At 34.5% G+C, this 21,716-nt stretch overlaps 1 protein-coding gene across 1 annotated transcript in view; it reads right to left on the minus strand.

Annotated features, from left to right (window-relative positions):
* Positions 1–1,794: 1,794 nt before the first annotated feature.
* The window catches only part of G2E3 (G2/M-phase specific E3 ubiquitin protein ligase), a 66,600-nt gene continuing 46,678 nt past the window's right edge, over positions 1,795–21,716 (minus strand). Inside the window, 7 exon segments of the mRNA XM_043985816.1 lie at positions 1,795–3,003; positions 6,464–6,663; positions 12,312–12,484; positions 12,807–12,988; positions 14,559–14,610; positions 14,613–14,856; positions 19,174–19,305. Coding sequence (XP_043841751.1) covers positions 2,750–3,003; positions 6,464–6,663; positions 12,312–12,484; positions 12,807–12,988; positions 14,559–14,610; positions 14,613–14,856; positions 19,174–19,305 — 1,237 coding nt within the window. The 3' untranslated portion in view covers positions 1,795–2,749.

Below are 21,716 nucleotides of genomic sequence, written 5' to 3' on the forward strand. Positions count from 1 at the left end.
TACACATGCAGGAAAAGCACTAATGTGTCAGTTTATACAAAAGGATGCTTTCTTCACGTATTTTTCTAGTCATTTCCTATGCAACAGAGACATCATTACAAATTATCCAAATCTGGGTATCAAACTGAGTAGACAAAATTATAGTATATGCTGTCAAAAGAACTCAGACACATTTCTTTCTAAGTTTCTCTTTAGTTAAAAGGTTCATACAATTTAGAGTATTTAGGAATAGGAATTGAAACTAATTTCATTAAGATAGGGAACTCTCAGGTGAAGACACTCCCTCTACCAATGTAGGCCGGCAATATCTTTCTAATTTATAATCTTAGAAAAATGCCTGGGGCCTTGGCACTGAGAAGTCACACCAACCACGATGTGTCAGATGCATGCCTTCAACCTCAGTATTCCTGACCTCAAAACCAGCTCTATCCATTCTGTCATGCAGCCTAAAGTTAAAAAAGTAATTCATATATAAAATCATCACTAGCAGAATTAAATCTGAGATTGGATTATTAAAGCAAACTTTAAATAGTACAAATACTGGACATAAACTACATACATTAAAGTAAGTAATTGAACTACAATGAAAGGAAATATTTTACATTCAATATTACAATTGAACAAACACAATACAATTTATCATAAAAGTAACAATAAAACACCATTAAAAACGTTGCCTATTTACAAATAGAGTAAATCTTTCCTTAGGATGACTGAACACTAAAGGCAAAGCCACTTGGCAAATGTATCTTTTCTTCATACTAATTTTTGTTAGCATAGAGTCACTGGTCATTCACTTATCAATGATTCAATGATTCAATGATTGTTTATCCCATTTCACTTGAAAAGAAAAACAAACAAGCACAGGCCTGAAAGACATCTCAGGAGAATACCAGAATATTTGTGATTAAAAGATATACTTAAAAAAAAAAAGATATACTTAAGTGAAAAAAGAAGCAAGCTTACTCATAGGTACAATTTTGAAATTATATAAATATAAGCATATGAACAGTAAAAACTACTAACTTATTTCTGCTTAGACATAATTGAAAGTAAAAGACTTAACAATATCATATTACCTAAAGGCTTTAACATGAGTGAATCCAACAGAAATAAAGATGTGTTGAGATTCCAGAAGACATAAAAGGTTTAAGACACAACCTCATTCGAAAATCATGTCAATATAAATAAGTTTAACTTTTAAAACTAAAAAGGATTAATAAAGAAATGAAGCTGAAGTTACTCTATTCTCTCCTCCAACTCAAATTTGCCCAAAGGTACTCCTATCAATACCAACAAATACCAAAGGAATCTAGAAATAAGTTTAGATTAGTAAATTTATAAGCTTCCTTGCTGAATTTTCATTTAGAGGAGTTTAGCTGGCATTGCACTTGTGAATTAGGAAAAAACACAGTTAAGTACAAATGTAAAAGATCATCAACATTTGTAGTAGAGTAAAAATGTTCCATCTACTTTGGTACTAACTTCAAATTATGTATATGGAAGATGAGAATAAATTGTTTTTCAATTTTTAAAAATGCATACATTTGTAAGGAATATATTAAAAACAGCACTTACAGGAAATTATGTGAGAATGACTTCTGGAATGAGAACATGGATTTCTAAATATAATACTTTTGTTCCTTTAAATAATTTACCATTGTAATTAACAGGTGCAAAATCATTTTTACATGTATTAAAAGTTAAAATCTATGGGTTAGGGGGCAGCTAGGTGCACAGTGGATAAAGCTCGGCCTGGATTTCAGGAGGACCTGAGTTCAAATCCAGCCTCAGTCACTTGCCACTTACTAGCTGTGTGACCCTGGGCAAGTCACTTAACCCTCATTGCCCCACCCCTGCCAAAAGAAAACAAAACAACTATGGGTAGGCTCCAGGAGGCTTACATGGTAATTCAGCCATGTTAACTGCTTAATATCTACCACCATACTCAAACCTGTAATGTGGCAATTCACATAGAGAGCTAAAACAACTAGGTATTAAACCATGTTCACTCACTTTTAAGGCATGGACCTGCCCTGAGTCTACAGAAACCAAAACTGTTACCATGAAGACAAAAGATATAGTTGACTGACCTTGGGCAAGTCACCTAACCCTCAGTGCCCCACAAAAAAAAAAAAAAAAAAGAAGAAGAAGATACAGTTGACAAATATTACCTTTTTGGCACAATTTTAACATAATTCAATTTCACAGACATACAGGGAACAGTTCTACCTTTTACCAGCTGTCCTATCTATAGCACTTTTGATTTCTAACTTAGTGCAACTTCATCTTGAGAATAGTATGTTCTTGATTCATATGCTATAAAACCTTTAAATTTTGTGGCATTTCGATTCAATGCTTTAAAAGGAAAAGAAGGTGAAAAGATAAGTTGTTTATACAAAACTGGAAAAAATTATAGTTCACCTGAAGTAAACATAACTTAGAAAACTAGTCAATAGCAATGGTTTTATCTGTATCAGGACAAAAGTAACAACTTAATAAGTTGCTTGTACTAAAGTTCATAGGTAAGTAAATAGCATTAAGAAAGTACGAAATGTTACATCAAATTTGAATAAGAAGTTCCTTAACATATTGTACTTTTAAAAATGTCACCACATTCTTTAAAGTTCATATCAAATGCTACTGAATTAGGACTGGCAAGTTTTAAGACAAGGGAGCATTAAGGAAAAAGTTGTGTAATGTTAAGAACATGATAGCAGCTTACAAGGAGGCATCTCTGAAATAAGATTTAACATCCAGTGTAGTATTGTTTTTCTTCTTCTAGTCCTAAGGCATTTCTAATGGCAAAGTCCATGTTTTCTTGGAATTCCTTATATGTACTGGTCATTGGAAGAGTTAACCTGTTACAGCATTTGTTTCCAACAGGATAATCAGCACACAAAAATTCAATTGATGGAGTAGGCTGAAATCCAACATGTGGAATGGAGCGGCAACCTGTTGCAAAAACTAGGATATCTTCTAATCTTACTACAGATTCTCCACCTGAAACATACACACAAAAATGACATGAAAGTTAAAATATTTGCATAATTTTAGAAAATCTTCAACCTCTTGGGGGAAGACCCATCAAACAAACAAAAAATATTATTTCCATTAAAAATTGTTTAAAATAAATTTCAGCATGTTAATTAGAATGAAAAACAAAGGGAAATTAGTTTTTAAAAGGTACATTTGTGAGCAATGAAGAAATTAAAGTCAGTTTCAAAATCAAAATTTGACTAGATCCCAATAAAAATAGTTCATGCTGATACTGAATTTCTTTATATTATTCATACCTACTGCTGAATTGAAGGACTGTTAGATATTCCATTGGGAAATGTATGTAGGACACCTTTTGAGAAACTTTGAAATAATTTTGCCTAATCAAGAATAACAAGGATCAGGGCACTGAAAATATCCATTTCCTCCCAGAAATATTCTGAGAGGCCTAAAGTATTTCCTTCACCTGAAACTACTTACTTTGGACCATCTTATCTTCAATGGATTTCATGAAGGGATTTTTTCTAGACTGCTACTCATTCTGATCTTCTTTTCCTGTAGGATTCTTGTCAATTTCCTCCCATAAATACCTCTAAATAAGATTCATCCAAGGTCTTCTTAAGGTTATTTTAACATTCCAGAGTACCACATTCAGTCTGTTCAGCTAAATCCCTTGATTTTGCTATATAATGGCTCACCTTTCCCCAATTATATATTTTCTGGATGCTACCTTCCCATTCATTCTCAGTGCAAGTCTATCATTGACAATACGCATTGTCCTTTGGATAACTTAAAATTGTGGGTTTTCAGAGATTTTGCTGTTTCATGGTTCATAGCCATACTATAATTACCACACAAGGGAAGATTTTGTTTCAGAAAGTGGCATGGGATAATCTAGAAAAATTTCCTATTCAGCTCAGGGCCTAGCTCATTTTCCATCTGCAGTGCCTTCCAAATTATGGCCTAACTCAGTGGGCTGCATATTCATTTGCATTATCATAACCCATATGATAGCTTTCTTCATTGATTTGGTTTTCCCTTTATGGATGGTTAGGTTCAAGTCTTTTGAATGATTGTACAAATATTTCATTAAGGAGACCTTGTAGTAACAGTGCAGGGTCATCCCCAGAACAGGAGATCTTAATCATTTATAGAGAATTGCTCATCAATTTGCATCATGTGTATACACAATGAGGATAAACATCTTTGTCGAGCTATTTTTCTGTTTTACGCTTAGTATTAACAACCAAGCTTCACTGAACAAAATTCTCTTTCATTACATTTGATGTAATGGGTCTTTTCATACAGATGGTAGATACCTCACAGACATAAGACCTTTGTTAGAAAGGCTGTAGGAAGAAATGCACAGTTGGTGGAACTGTGAATTATCTAACCTTTCTGAAAAAAATGTTTAAAATTACATAAGAAAATTTACTGAAGTACATATACCTGCTAATTCAGAAAAAGCATTAATTTGCTTATACTTCAAACAGATTAGAAAAAATGGAAGGTCTCAGATATATAAAGATATTTATAGCAGTACTTCGTGAAATAGCAAATTACTGGAAGGAAAGTGATTGTCCCATTTCCCATTTCTTTCCAGAGGCTATAGGTGTGGGACACTTTATAATGTCAGACTTCTCAATGTCTTAGTTTCACTGAATCATTTTTCTGTTTTTTATTTATTGTTAAATGGCTATGGGGAGGGTAGGGAGGAAAGAGAGACTGAAAAATGTAGATCACATAAAGAGATAACTATTAACAAAATTTATTTTAAAAAATAAAGTGGTTGCCTATTGTGGGAAATAGCTTGACAAAGTATAGTCTATGGATGTAACAGAATATTTCTATGCTGTAAAAATTACACGAATGAGGAATTCTGAAAGTGGAGTGGTTGATAAAACAGAACCAAGAGAACAAATGACATGATGACCACAATAACATAAAGGAAAACAACACTGAAAGACTTCAGAACTCAAAGTAGTGACCAATTAGGATGGTAAAATATAGATCAAGCCTCTCAGCAGAAAGGCAGTCTATGTATGGGATGAGGTATAAGCGTTTTCAGACAGCCAATGGGTTGATAGTTTTACTTACTGATACAAGGGAAAGTTTAAGAACTCAAGAAATGACTGACATAAAAAAAAAAAGAGTTCCCTCTGGGCCTGCCTTTATTAAAAGGCTTGTTCCACAAAGTCATTTTTTGACACTCTACAAATAACAGTGGAACCTCATATCTTCTGCACCTTCAAATCAACTGCATAACCATGAAACTGTGGTCTAGCATAGAAATTTATGAAAACTTAGCTGTAACATCTTATATTTCCTTAGGATACAGTTGACACATATGTAAATCTCAAAAGATTGTAAAGAAATTATTTTATAGAGACTTTAAATAGGAACACAAATTATTAATATCTTCTAAATCCCATTTCTTTGAATCAAATGAAAAATGAATTATTATTCTTTGGTAGTAATTCTGTACGTATGTAATTTTTTTCCAATAATAATCTAGTATCTTCCCCTCTTTCAGTTATCTTGAGAATTTATCTCTCAGTGTTTTCAAAACTGGGGTGGCTCTAGCACAGAATTTTTTCTGTATGTACTTGGTCCAGTTGAGCTCCTCTTACAATCTTTTTTTTTTTTTTAGTGAGGCAATTGGGGTTAAGTGACTTGCCCAGGGTCACACAGCTAGTAAGTGTTAAGTGTCTGAGACCGGACCTGAACTCAGGTACTCCTGACTGCAGGGCTGGTGCTCCATCCACTGCGCCATCCAGCTGCCCCTCCTCTTACAAACTTTACTTTATTTGGGGCCATTTATATTTCCCTACAAAATACACCAGGATGTTAAAAGTACAAATATGATGATTTCACTATCATCAATGATAAAAATGGTTTGTTACAAAAATGTTGTTTAGCATATTGTTTTCCTTATTTTAATACAAAATAGAATTATAATAACTGCTCATCCTAAAGCATCAAGAGAACCATGAAGTACTGGAATCGACCACTGTAAATTGCATGAGGGCAGAGATGATTGTTGAATGAACACTGGCTGACTGATTAAATGACTAATAAGCCTTCCCTATAAATTTTCATAGAATTTGTCATAGTATGTAAACTAGAAAAATGTCAAACTATAATGTAAAATGTGTGCTAGAGAAATGTCTGTTTATATAGTAGAAACTTATATCATCAAAATATGTTTTTCTAAAAAGATTTAAATTTTCCTTTGGAGAATTTGGTAGTTAATTTTACTTACTAAGACTCACCTCATGTCACATTCCACTTTGCAATGTCAGACAACTTAAATATTAATACTAAATTTTAGTGTAAGCTAAGGAAAAGTGTAGAATTTGTAAGATTGAGAGGTGAAACAAATATTTTAAAAATTCTAATGAGATAGAAACCCAAATAAAATCTAAACACAGATACTTGAAAGCAATAAACTTTATTCACTTACTTTCAACATTCTGCAAGTAACTCATCCAAAACCCCATAGCTCTGGTGTCCTGTGCTTCAGAGAACTTGTGCATAGTAAAAAGATCACTAAGGATTTTGGTAGTAAGTCTCTCTGGCTTGTGGCATAGGATACCATAAAATGCTTCCGGATATTTCTGCATTGTTTCTAACACACCAAGAGTTCTCAAACCCTGCTGAAAACTAAAGAAAGGGAGGGGGAAGGTGAGGAGGGGGAGAAGAATAAATCCATTAGGGGAAAAAAAACCCATTTGTTTTGTTTTGCAAACATTCAAGAAGAAGAAAAAATTTATTTCCAGCTGAATGTTTTCTGACTAGATTTTCATAAATAATTTCTTACAAAAGATCTAAGGTCAACATCAACAATATTTTAGAAAACAATCCATTGTATTTTAGCATTCATTAGTTAAAGTAGAACTTCTTTATAAAGACATAGAACTAAAAGTCTACTCTCATAAGCTGAGAATGTATGTTTATGTACAGTCAATACCCATATTCAATATATTCGATGCTAAGGACATAAAAGTGATAAATCTAATTTGGGGCAGGAGAGAATGGATAAGAGAAGTAGCCAAATAACTCTGATACAAAAAAAGGCAACACCTATATAAAGTACTAAAAAAATATAAGGTGCTAGAAACAAAAGCAAGAGCAGGTGACAAGACGAATATGAGGAGTGTGCTGAGATACTGCGACAATAGTGACAGGAGGACTAAGACTTAGAAAAGGCCAAGGCTGGCTTGAAAAGCTAAGGATAAGCAAAGAGTTAAAAAAAACCAAAAACACCTATTGGGGAAATAGGGAATCAAAGAAGGGGTGAAGTTACTTTGGGTGAAGAAAATGATGACAATGACAGGCACAGCTATTGAATTCTACTTTGCTGCTATTTGGGGGCAGGTGCCAGTGAATAGAGTGTAGGGCCTGGAGTCAGGACTACTCATCTTCCTGAGTTCAAAACAGAGCATCTCTGGCTGTGTGACCCTGGGCAAGTCACTTAACCCTGTCTTCCTGTTTTCCTCATCTGTAAAATGAGCAGTGAGAAGGAAATGGCAAACACTCCAGTATCCTTGCCAAGAAAACCCCCAATGAGGTCATAAAAAGTCAGACACTGCTTGAAAATATGACTGAAGACTAACTTGCTATTTTTCTTTAGTATTTTATTTTTCCAATTACATGTAAAGTTTTCAACATTCATTTTCATAAGATTTTGAGTTGCAAATTTTCTCCTACCCTCCCTTTCTTCCCTCTACCGAAACCAGCAAGCAATGTGATATTGGTTAAACATTACATTTCATGTTAACTTATTTCCACATTAGTCATGTGTGAGAGAAGAATCAGAACAAAAGGAAAAAAAACACAAAGAAAGAAGAAATAACAACAACAAAAAACGACAGCATAAGTGAAAATAGTATGCTTCAATCTGCATTCAGATTCCATTGTTCTTTTTCTGGGTGTGGAAAGCAGTTTCCATCATGAATCTTTTGGCATTGTCTTGGATCATTGTATTGCTGAGAAGAGCTAAGCTTGCTGCTATTTTCTCTGACAAAAATGAACTTCAATCTACAAGAAATGGAACAAATATGGCTCAGAGGGAGTTGATACTCAAGCTTAGCAATGAGCAACAAGCCAAGCAACTCAGGTGTCCCCTGGTGAATTTAAATTACCTCTTTCTGATGAACTAAAAAAATTCTCAGGTATGGCAATAAGTGACATTTAATTGCTGATCCACTATAGGAGAAATATGAAAAGCTGGGCAGAAAACGAAAGGCAATACAGGCTTAGAGAAGAGCTTGTCCCAATTTCCATTTCAAAGAAAGAGAAAATAAGATGTAAACTATAGACCAATAAGCTTGACTTCTATTCCTGATAAAATTGTAGAATGTCTTAATAAAGAAATGGTTGAAACCCCCCCAAAAAAGTGGTTTTTTTTTTGTTGTTGTTGTTGTCTTCTAGTAATTTTTCAATTGTGTCTGACTCTGTGTGACCTCTTTTGGGGATTTTCTTGGCAAAGATACTGGAGGTCCTTTGCCATTTTCTTCTCCAGCTTATTTACAAATGAGGAAACTAGGCACACAGATAGTAAATGTCTGAGGCCAGATTTGAACTCAAGAAAACACTAATTCTTTCTTCCTTGCATTTACTTTCACTGGGGGGGAAAGCCTCCTGGAAAGGTTGTTTCCCTAGAAACAAAGGAAAGGTTCCCCTCGAAAGTTGTTCAAATCAAACTACTTTATATAGTAGTCCATAGGTTCTCAAGACAAGCCAGAATAAGGAGAATTCCTTGATTTCTAAAGGGTGGAAGAATACATACAACCTTCTGTGTTTTTCAAAATTCCTACTTTGTGGCCATAAAGTGTTTCTAGATTGGGGATCTTAAAGTGATGTCTCTTTGCACTTCTGCAGATAGATTTCAGGTGGCCCAGGAACTTGGATGAGAAAAAAATTAGCACCTTTATTTTTACTCAGTTCTAACTAGAATTTAGTTATTTGTTCGATTTATTATATGCATTTAAAAACATTCTGAAAAGGGGTTTGTATGCTTTACTAGACTGCTTATAGGATGCATGACACAAAAGTTAAAAACCCCTATTGATGTCAAAATGTGTCTCTCACTGGACTTCCAGATCAGAGACCACCAAGATGAAGGTGTAGATGTTTATGACCTCTCAAATTTCTTCAAAACAGAAATGATGCACCAAAGAAAATGCCACTTTAGTTAACTCCATGATTTACCAGCAGTGAGGCTGCTCTAGCACAACCAAGAAACTGGATCATGGGCCTGCATAACCAGTACATAACCAGTACATAAGTTTGCAACAAAACCCAACCCTACAGATTGAGAATGTAAATAAACAGAAGTAAAAGAAAATCTAGAAGAAAAACTGCAAAAAACAGTAATATTAAAAGAAAATATGCTCACTATCCAACCAAAACATACTGATCTTGAAAATAGGATGCAAAGAGACAACCTGAGGATCATAGGTCTCACAGAAAAACATGAAAAGACAAAAACCTTTAAAGCCATAATGCATGAAATAATACAAAATAACTGCCTAGAACTTCTAAACACAGGAAATGAAATACCAATTCAAAGAATTAATAGTTGAGTCCAAAAACAAAACAAATCAAAAAACCATGGCTGCAGACTCCACAACACATAGTGGGTAAATTTAACCACTCAATTCAGAAACTACAAGTTCTTCAAGGAGAAAAACCTTTAAGTACACAAAGGAAGGATTAACATCAGACTATTCTGCACCTGTAGAAAACACTGAAGTAAACAGTACAATACGTTACAAAGAACAATGGGGCTCAGGAAGCAGCCAGGGTGACCTATGCTGTAAATTTGAGTTTAACCATAAATGGAAAAAGATGGATGTTCAATAATAAAGAGACAATTGAAACAGTTTAAGAAAGAAAGACAGAACTGAAGAGATCTGCTTCTCAAACACGGTAGATTGAAGCTTCTTAAACTATGGGGTTGCAATCCATATGGGGTAGTATAAGTGAATATTGGAGTCTTGAAAATTTGGCAACAGAAGGTTATGTATACCTACTTTTATATGCTTATATAACAGGGTCATGTAAAAATTTCTTGTCAAAATGGGGTCTCAACTGTAAAAAATTTAAGCCCTGCTCTAGATAACAGAAATGTAAGAGGTGTGAACAAATATAGCAGCAACAAAGTTACTAGCAGAGATAATGGAACAGACTAGATAAACTGAGAATTAGAAATAATAGAACTCAATAAGCCAGTATTTCATAAAAATAGAAAACATAAATTAGCTTGGAAAAAACTCCTTATTTGATAAAACTGCTGGGAAACTAGAAAGCAGCCCAAAAAACATTAGGCTTAGACTAACACTTTACATCATATTCCAAATATGTTTTAAATGGGATGACCTTATTAAATAATTGAAAGAGCATAGATCATATATCTCTCATGGGTATGGGTAAGAGATGTATTCTTAACCAAATAAAATATAGTGGCTATTACAAAAGATAAAACTGATAGCTTTGATTACTTGAAACTGAAAAGGCTTGTGCACAGACAAAATTAATGCATTTAGGATAAGAAAGGAAATGGTCAAATAGAGAAAAAACTTTCAATCAACTTTCTCTGATTAGTGTCTTTTTGTTGTTGAGTCATTTCAGTTATATCCAACTCTTCATGATCTCATGTGAGGTTTTCTTGGCAAAGATACTGGAGTGGTTTGCCATTTCCTTTTCCCACTCATTTTACAGATGAAGAACCGAGGCAAACAGAATTAAGGAATTTGCCCAGGGTCACACAGCTAGTAAGTGTCTGAGGTCAGATTTAAACTCACAAAGAGGAATCTTCCTGACTCCAAGTCTGGCACTCTATCCACTATGATACCTACCTGCCCCTAATAGTGTCTGGTAGCCAAGAGATATAAACATTTAGTAAGTATATATAAAACTAATAGCCATTACTCCATAGATAAGTGGTAAAAGGATATGAACAAATAGGTCTTAGGAGAAAAACTACCAAGTATTTACAACCATATGAAAGAATGCTCCAAATCACTAATAATAAGGAAAATGAGTATCAAAACATCCTTGAGTTTTCATCTCACACCCTGCAAATTGTCAAGATGACAAAAATGGCAACAGTCAATGTTGGATGGGTCACGGGAAGATAAGCACACTGATACCTTGTTGGTGGATCTGTAAAATGGTAGAAAGCAATTTGAAAAATAAAGTGTAAATAATGTGATTAAAATTTCTATAGCCTTTGAATCAGAGATTCTATTACTAGGCTTATACCCCAGTGCAGCCATAGATAAAAAGAAAGTAACTATATACAATAAAATATTTATAGCAGCACTTTTTTTGATAGTAAAACTTGGGGGAAAAGTAGATGTCCATCAATTGGAGAATGGCTAAACAAATGGTGGTAATTGAATGTAATGGAATTATGTATGTGATTAATAGAGAGAAGCATGAAAATCTCTATAAAGTACTTTTAAGTAAGTAGGGCCATTATTCATATGTAACAGAGAAGCAGGATATTATATTCTTACACATACAAATGTTTTTTATTTTAACACATTTGTATATAAAAAGCATTAAAAGAATATAAAGCTTAGAAAACTATCTGGTTTTGAAGAACTATTTAGGAATTAAATTCCTGATTACTATTATAATTACATAAGCAGAGCAGCTTAATGTAAGGAGTGATGAAGGCATTTTCAAATGATGTTATTTTGCTATTTGTTAAAGGATGAAAAATATGCCTTCAGAAGCCATGACTTCAAAAATGTTAAATTTGCGATTAAAGTCAACTATAGACAAAAAGAAATGAATAGCTAGTTCCATAATGTACTTTTATTATTTTTTAAATTAACATTTCTGCCTTACAAAAGGCATTACTGTTAAATGATTGATTTCTCCTATTACATATTAGTATCATGGCAGCCTCAGAAACTTTTAGTAACAACCTTGTTGAGCCTGTTTTCCTCACCTGCAAAAAAGGGGATAATAATAATAATAATAATAATAATAATAATAATACCTGCTTCATAGGGCTATTATAATAGTCAAAGGAGGTAATATGTTTTGCAAACCTTAAAGAACAAAACAAATACAACCTGGTATTGTATAGTAAAACTGATTCCCTAAGATAAGGCTAGTCAAGTTATTGGAGGAGCTGAAATCCATAGAAAGAACATGCTAAATGAAGTTTATTCCTAGGTTTGGTATATCATGTATATGACCAAATACATTTTCAGTTATCAGTGAGAAACTCGGCCGTATAAATTATAAACTAAAACACGTAATTCTAGAATTTCACAAGCAAACAAACCTACCTGTCCAATGGTGCCTGTACTCTTTTAATTACATGATAGTTGAGTATCTCTTTTACTAACACATCCTTGTCACTTAGCATTGTCACAAGTCTTAGGCATCCAATGTGAGAGAGGTATTCAAAGCAATCACGTATTGCTGACCTTAAGTGAGTCAAATTTTTTGAACTTTTAATCTGCACCAAGAGAAAATAAACATATATGTATATATTTACTAGAGATGTATATGCCTTAAACAAATCTTATCTACTGCTTTATCTCTACTTTGGATTATACTTGGAAAATTAAGAATTTTTTCAAGCTAAAAGTTTAACAAATAATTTAGTTATGATAATAGTAATTTTCTGTCACAAAATATAATTCCCCAAATAGGCAATAAACTACAATCAGGAAGCATGCACATCCATTCCTTGTCTTAATCCTAAAATATGGAGTTTAAATTTACTAAATACTGTAGGCTCTTAATTATATTTTCACATACTTTGGTAAAGGTCTTACCTTGGTTATTATTTGCATCACATTACTGTCTTCAACATCTTCTAGAGTTGGCTCTACGTTCTCTGGTCCAGAAACAAGGCAGTTAAATAATGTTTTAGAAAACAAAAAAGGTGATGGGCCACCATGCACCAAAGAAATGGCAATCATTCTACCAGCCTCATAGTAGAGATTTTCTTTAAGAGCTGTAAGTGTGAATGAAAATTGAGGATTCTTTTATTATTTATTTTTATTTAAGTAACTATCATTTTAATAATATTAACTGTGTTTAAATTAAGAAAAATATAATCTAAAATATGATAAAGCAAAACATCAAAATATAAGGGAATAAACAACTAATTAGCCAGAACTGCCAAAGCTTAGAATTGTATAAGATGTACACCTCCACTGAATTTGTTGAAAGTGTTTTAACATACTCTAAGATGACCTCTTATACCATGCTGACACAAATTCCAGAATGTTTGTAAGGGGAACTTTTTGATTTAACAATACAGAGCAGCAGGAACTTGATAAATCTTTGATGAATTAGTATTCCCAAAAAAAGGGGAATTAAGGGAAACATGAGAAAAAAATATTTGAAAACATAATTAAATTGTTTCTATATTATCTCCAACTTCTAGTTACAGCAGAGGTTTGCTAGTGTATATTTTCATACATTCTTATCAGGAAGACCTAACATAAGCAAGAGTAGCAGAGAAAGTTCTTAGAAATAGATATTTTGTCTAAGAATAAATATTACCCAAATCATCTTTAGAAGCTATTTCCACTACTTCACAGGTTTTGTTTTCAGTTATATGAGGTAATGAATGTTAAGTTTTTAAACCAAATCCTATCAAATAAGCAGCAATTCAAATTATCTACTCTAAGTTAAATAAGGGACAGCTAAACGGCTCGGTTAATAGAGCACTGGGCCTGGAGTCAGGAATACCTGAGTTCAAATCTGGCCTCAGACACTTACTAGCTGTGTGACCTTGGGCAAGTCATTTCATTTCTGCCTAGGAGGCAGAGCTACGTGGCTCAGTGGATAGAGCACTGAACCCAGAATCATTAAGGCCTAAATTCAGTTCTGGTCTTAGACACTAGCTGTGTGACCCTGGACAAATCACTTAACGTCTGTTTGCCTTTATCCACTGGAGGAGGAAATGACAAACCACACCGGTACCTTTTGCCAAGAAAACTCCATGGACAGTATGGTCCACAGAGTCATGAAGACTTGGCCATCACTGAACAACAATAACAAAAGTTAAATAAGGCAATGTAAAGAAAACCCCTCAAATTTAAAATCGTAAATCGCATTTTGTCATAGAATCAGAGAATTTCATCACTAAAAAAAATCATTACAGACATTCTCAACAAAAGAAAATAATTCTTTCACAAGATTTACTGTACTAAACCCATTTTTCTATTATACTCTTACTTAGTGATGAGTGCATGAAAAAGTGCTTCCTATATTATATTCTAAGTACTGTGCTAAGCTCTGGGCATACAAACAAAAAAAGCAAGATTGTCTGTACTTAAAAAATTTACACTCTAATTGGTGGAAACAGTACATAAAAAGTGTTTTCAGCTGCAGAATGGATAGAAAGGCCCTAAAGTTCTATGGCTTCAATGGAGGTGCAAATGGCAATGTCCAGAGGAAAATTCCATTTTAATATTTTAAACCACAATTGCTAATTTGTTTTTAACTTCTTGATCATTATTTCTTTATACTAGGCATATGTACTAAGCATGCTTAATTATAAATAAAATGTTTACCTTCAGAATTAAGGGACAAGTTCTTTGACATGGACCCTTCAAAATAGTGATGAGCTCCCAAAGATGTCCCATTAAAAGGCTTAAGAATTCATGCTTAGATCCATCAGTTTCTCCATTTCCATTACAGAACTGTACCTCAATTGTTTCTGATGGATTAAAGTTTCGCCTTCTGAATTCTTTTATGGCACTATTCCACACATTGTCTTTGTTGATAAAGAGTTTTCGAGTTTTTTGTTTAATTTGGTATCCTAATTCTCTCAGTATGTTAGAAACGTCTCTTTTCAACATGCTGACTTCCCTAAAAAATATGAATTTAAAACATATATATATTCTTTATATGCAATATAGTACTTATAGGTAGAACATGGGAATAGGGAATCACAAGAGGGAATTCCTTATTTACAAACTATAACAGCTGCCATCCCACCCAACTAATTACCTGTTTAAAACCTGAGTTTGCCACACATATTTCTTCCTAATGTGAAGTACTTATGTCAAATATAAGAATATTTGTTTATGAGGGTCCTAACAAACTTTAAATTGAAAACTTGCCCCTGCTCCTAGTGAATGCAGTCATCCAGATAAGGGTTCAAAAGGTCTTTTTGTTGGCTACTCTTCACAATACAAAAGTTTATTTTTCAAAATGTTTTCACATGAATTATCTCATCTCATCTTCACAAAATCCCTGAAAGGAATAAAGGGCTGATTTTATTATCTGTTTAATATATGTGTTACTAAGAGGTTATGTTATCTGCTTATGCTCAGCCATAAGGCTAATTTGCTGTGGAACTGCTTCATTTACCATAATTGCTCCATCTGAAAAAGTTAATTTGCCTAGCAATACCTAAACATTTTTTCTGGGGTCAGTACAAACTCATACCATGGGCTCTTAACAATGATCATATAAGCAGAGTATGCACCTCTCCTTAAATTTCCTGGACCCAGGAAATGTATGCCCTTCCCCTGGTTCTTTGAAACCTTAAGCATTAGCTTAAAAGGATAACATTTAAAGCACTCTGAATAGCTAAGCAGAGGAAGCAAGGATAGCCAGTATCGATAAGGTTGGGAAAGAGGCTATGTTGTATGGTAGAGTTTTTATTATTTTTCTCTTAACAGTATTCTAAGAGAACATTAGTTATGGCAATGTACTTGTAAAGCAAGTGGGTTTCCCAGACTTATCTCCTATCCTCCCTCTCTGAAAACAGGATCTGATATAAGGGTATTCATTCAGATGCACTTTCTCTGTCCCTATTCCTTCTCGATTTTCTTTTAATTTTCAAAATAATATTTAACTGTAATTTTGCTTTTAGATCACCTTCTCCAAATATATCCTTCTCCTTTTTCTACCCAGTCATATAAAGAAAAGAAATTTCAACAAAACCAGCCAGTATTATATGTAATATTCCATACCAATACTCCTCTACCTCTCTAATTAAAGGAGACATATTTTCTCATCCCTTCTTAGAACTGAGTTTAGCCATTATAATAACAGGGTTTTTTTCCCCTATTTACATTGGTTTTTTTTACAGGGTTTTTGTTTGGGTTTTTTTCTGGTTCTGCTTCATCTACTTCATATCAGTTGTAAATAAAAATCTTCCCATGCTTTTTTAAATTATTAATATCCACAATTCTTTATGGCATAGTGATTTTCCATTACATTCATTCACCAAAATTTGGTCACGTCCTAATTGATGGGCATCTACTTTATCTCTTTTTTTTTCTACCACAAAAAGCACTACTAATACTTGCATATTTTGATGTAAATATAAACTTTCTATGTTTGATATCCTGGGATATGTTTCTTGTAGCAGAATCTCTGAATCAAGGATACAGACATTTTAATCACTTTTCTTAAAAAGCACAATTCCAAACTGTTTTTTCAGAATGTTTGAATTTCATAATTCTACCAAAGTGTATGTGTACCTGTCTTTCTGAAAACTGACCATTTTCATCCTTTGTCATCTTTGCCCATTTGCTGGGTATGGTAATACCTCAGAGTTGTTTTGATTTTCATTTCTATTATTAGTAATTTGAAGGTACCTTTCATACAGTTCCTAAGTTTGTAATTTTTCTCTTAAGAACTATTTGTTCATGTCTTTTAATCACTTAACCACTGGGAAATGGCTCTAAAGTCTTAAAGTCTCTATATATTTATATATCAAACCTTTTTTATCAAAAGTGTTTGGGGGGAGGCAGCTACGTGGCGTGGTGGATAAAGCACCAGCCCTGGATTCAGGAGGACCTGAGTTCAAATCTGACCTCAGACACTTGACACTTACTAGCTGTGTGACCCTGGGCAAGTCACTTAACCCCCACTGCCCCACAAAACCAACAATAACAACAACAAAAAAGTGTTTGGTAAAGATTCCCCCCACCCCAATCAACAGGTTCCCTTCCTGTCTTAGCAGCATAGATTTTGTTCCTGCAAAAGTGTTAAATATCATCATTCCCTAGCATTTGCAACTTACCTTCACATGCATTTAATGACTCTCTCATTCTACTTTCACTCTCTCAATGACCATTATTCAGGAAGTACTGATACACTGCCAGATACCTGCCTCTCTCTCTCTCTCCTTCCCCCCACCCCTCTGACTTCCTCCCCACCTTTCTGTTTCTCTCTTTCATATGGTTCTAATACACCAACTTAGTCTTCACTCCTTAAATATTATAAATATCCACATTGTCTTATTCTTGTACATCCATGCCAAATCATCACCAGACCCAATAGGAGGCACAGTGGGAGAGTAAAAAGAGGGACAGATTTATAGAATCAAAATATCTAGATTCTAATCCCAAATCTGCCACTTGCTGTGTGACCTTGGAAAATCCTTTAACTTCTTTGGGACCTCAGTTTATCATCTCTACAATGAGAGAATTGAATTAAATTACCTGAAAAATCCTTCTCCATTGCTAAATCTGTGATCCATTTATTTGTATGTATATGTTTATGTATGAAGGAGGGTAGTGGAAGGTAGAGTAATAAACTTCCCATCTTCCCCCAGGGTTATGAACCCTAATAATATCTTTTCCTTCCCCTATTTGGAATGCGAGGCTTGTCCTAGACTTGGTTCACCTTAGATGCATTTCAAAAGATTCAGACACCAAAATATTCACAATAATGCACTATGATGGCAAAAAAACCCAAAAAACAACCCCCTCCCCCCAAGAAGAAAACAAACTAAGTAGTAGAATGAATGTAATGGAATATTACTGTACCATAAGGCACCATGGATATTAGGAAATCAGGGAAAGGTGAAAGGACTTGCATGAACTAAAAAGCTTAGTAAAATAAGCAGAACATGGAGAATAATACATACACAATATCTATAATAATGTAAATGATGACAAACCAAAAGGAATTTAAACTTTGAGTAACTACAATGACCAATCTTATTTCTAGAAAAGAGATGATAAAACATGCCCTCTTCTTTCTGGTAGAAGCTGAAAGACAAGTTTTAAAATGTCATACATGGTCAGTGCACATTCATTTACCTTGTTTCTGTCTTATAAGGGAAGGTTCAATGAGGAGGGTATGTATATGAGAGTGGGGAGGTGACTGTTGTGAAAACAAAGGCATCAGCAAAACTCATTTTTGTAATTAATGAAAGAATGGCAGTCTCGATTACAAGGTAGACTGTAGATTACAAGGTAAAGAGAACACTGGCCTTGAAACAAGATTTATTTTAGTCCATATTCTTCAATAATTCTGTATGGAGAGAAATAGGCACTCCCTCTAATAAATGACTGGTTTAAGTATGTGGTCATAGAATTAAATATCCACCTATCATGAGATCTGAGTTTAAACCACCAGTTCATGTACCCTGTAAGTGGCTCTTACTTCTGACACTAAAAATAGAGCATTCCATACATTTTGCCTGCAGGCATCTCCTACTCAGTAAACTTCAAGAGAAGTGGTCATATTTGTTCCCTTGTTCTTCCTACCACCTACACTAAAGCTTCCCACAATCACTAGGAAGACCTGATTCCCATTATGGTCTGTCACAGACCCAATCCCCCATGTATCACTATGAAGCTATATATTCAATTGTCTTTTCTCCCTCATATTCCTAGTGTACTACACTCATTTTTCACATACACCCAATAATTATTTGGCCCTCAGTTATCTTTCACTTTCATACTCATGGTCTATTTCACTCACTTATTAACTAAACATTCTAATCCTAGTCTTCATAAACAAGTTCCTATTTTTGCTCATCTCCAATTCTGCTTCATTTAATCACCTCCTCTTTGTTAAACCCCAACAACTATAAAAAAAAAAAAAAGACAACATCTAGATCAGGGGTTCTTAACCTTTTTTAAAAAAATCATGGACCCTTTTGCTGAACTAGTGATGCCTACAGACGACTTCTCAAAATGTTGTTTTAAAATGCATAAAAGAAAATAGTTAAGATTACAAAAGAAGTAAATTATATTGAAATACAATTATAAAAGTACACTTTAAAACTAGTTTACAGACCTCAGCTTAAGAATCTCAATTTAGATCATAAATCTAAATGGGAGGTTATTTTAGATAGCACTTTATAATCCCCACCCATTTTCAACCTTAAAATATGTTAGCAAATTTTTTAAAAAAGATGATATTTCTGCAATATACCTTTTAGTAGTGGAAGGATTCTTTGCAGCAACATTAATAAGTGGTGATATTAACCTTAGTCTTCTAGAACATGGTGGTTTATCAAGGCAGGAATTAGGAGTCAAGCTTCCCTGATGTAATATCCTTGGTGACCTATAAAGAAGAATTATTTCAAAAATGAAAATAGGGGCAGCTAGGTGGCACAATGGATAAAGTACTGGCCTTGGATTCAGGAGGACTTGAGTTCAAATCCAGCCTCAGACACTTGACACTTACTAGCTGTGTGACCCTGGGCAAGTCACTTAATCCTCATTGCCCGGCAAAAAAAAAAGAAAGAAAGAAAGAAAGAAAGAAAGAAAGAAAGAAAGAAAATATTTCCATACTTTTGAAACAAAAACATTCACTTGATATTAATAGGTCCTTAAATTTTTACTTATAGTATATAGTATGTTCTAGAACTTGTTTAGAATTACTCAACATTTGTTTTATGTCAATGCATCCACAGCAATATGCCAATAGTCAAACTTTCATAAAAAATGTTTAATATGCTTCCTATTCCTCAAATCTCTACTTCCTATTCCTTAAATTTCCACTTTTCCTTTCTCTTCTGAATCTCTCTACCCACTCATGAAGCATGGCATAGTGGATAGAGAGCTGGTTTCACAGTCAAGGAGACTTGACTTCTACTTTCAAGTCTGACACTGGCTGTATGAACACTGGTAAGTCACTTCCTTTCAGTGCTCCAGGCAACTCCATGATTGTAAATTACAAAGATGGTAGAGGAAATTCCCAGGAGTTCTCTAAAATGATAAAACTTCAGGACCAAAAAAAAAATTACTTATTCATTATGTATTGTTATCTTCTGTTTTCCTAGAAAAAATAATAAATGTGTTTAGATTAATAAATTCATATACAACATAGAAATAAGCATAGCATTGCTGGATCATGTGAACAAGACATTTTCCCCAATCTCCATGACTTCTCAAACCTCCTGATAACAGAAATTATGCACCAAAGTTAAAATAATTTCAGCTGTTTCCATGGTCTAGGATACCTAAAAGCCAAAAGAAGGTTAAAAAAACCCTAGGAACTGATGTTCACTAACCCTGAGCTCACTTATCACCCATCCCCTACCTCCCCATGCTCCTAGCAGCAAGACTCTACTAGTAGACCCAAGGACATGACACAGAAATATTAAAACACTTTCCTAGGGGCAGCTAGGTGGCGCAGTGGATAGAGCACCGGTCCTGGAGTCAGGAGTACCTGAATTCAAATCCCACCTCAGACACTTAACACTTACTAGCTGTGTGACCCTGGGCAAGTCACTTAACCCCAACTGCCTTACCAAAAAAACCCCCCAAAACCAGCAAAAAAAAAAACAAAAAAAAAAGAGGTAAAGTGTGTTTTGGGGGCAGCTAGGTGGCGCAGTGGATAAAGCACCGGCCCTAGAGTCAGGAGTACTTGGGTTCGGATCCGGCCTCAGACACTTAACACTTACTGGCTGTGTGACCCTGGGCAAGTCACTTGACCCCAATTGCCTCACTAAAAAAAAAAAAACACTTTCCTACAACCTGTTTCTCCCCTTGTTCTTTCCAATGTCATGGAGATCTTGGTTCTAGACAAAGTTTGCTTGGCAGCCAGATTGGCCACCACTCTTTAAGAGTAAAAGATTGCTGGGGCTGCAGCCCTGGGAAGCACCAGTGCTGCACAGTTCTGAACTGCCAGTGCCAGACCAGAGAATAATAACACATTTAGTTGGGAAAAATGTCACCAGGAAGAGGACACCATACATGAGAAAGGTTATGCAGTACTCTACCCGTCTGAGGGAAAGAGCACGCAGTTAAGGGCTAGTTCTGACCACCCTAAGTCAGTTGGTGGCAGAGATCTAGGCTGGTGAACGTGAAATGCTCAGAGGGCCAGAGGCTGAGATGTTCAACAAGCATTTATTTGGTATCCTACTATGTACTAGACACTTGGAATAGAAAAAGTGAAATAGTCCATACTCTCCAGGATCTTAGAGGCCTAACCTTGGTGGGGTGGGGAACAGGAGGCAGCATGCATGTTATGTGCACACTTCAGCACCTGTGGGTAAAATAAATGATAGAGGGAAGGCATTAGCAGCTGGGGGGAGGGAAGGGGAGGATCTGCAAAGCCTTTAAGTATAAAGTGGTGCTTTAATTTAAGCCTTTAAGAAAATATAAAGTATTTCAAGAGTTGCAGGTAAAAAGGAAGCACATTCTAGGCATGAGGAATTGCCAGTAAATTATGTGTTAACAGGATAGGAAGAGCCACATATCAGAGAAATAAGAGCTGTTCGTGGTGTTATACAGCCACCTGCAATCTGAGCATCACTCAATTATTAGTGTGATTAAAATTCACATCATCTAAATGATCAATATTTCTATTCTCATTCTATTCACCACTCATGACTGCCACATGGTGAGTATCAAAATTTTCATCAATGCTACATATTATTCAATAGTCATTCACTACTATGGACTAAAATTTATATTAGTGTTTTTACTATTCACAGAATATAGATGTTTATTAAAATTTATATGTAT

Source organism: Dromiciops gliroides, chromosome 2 (assembly GCF_019393635.1).
Source record: "Dromiciops gliroides isolate mDroGli1 chromosome 2, mDroGli1.pri, whole genome shotgun sequence".
In the NCBI taxonomy this organism is placed as follows: domain Eukaryota; kingdom Metazoa; phylum Chordata; class Mammalia; order Microbiotheria; family Microbiotheriidae; genus Dromiciops; species Dromiciops gliroides.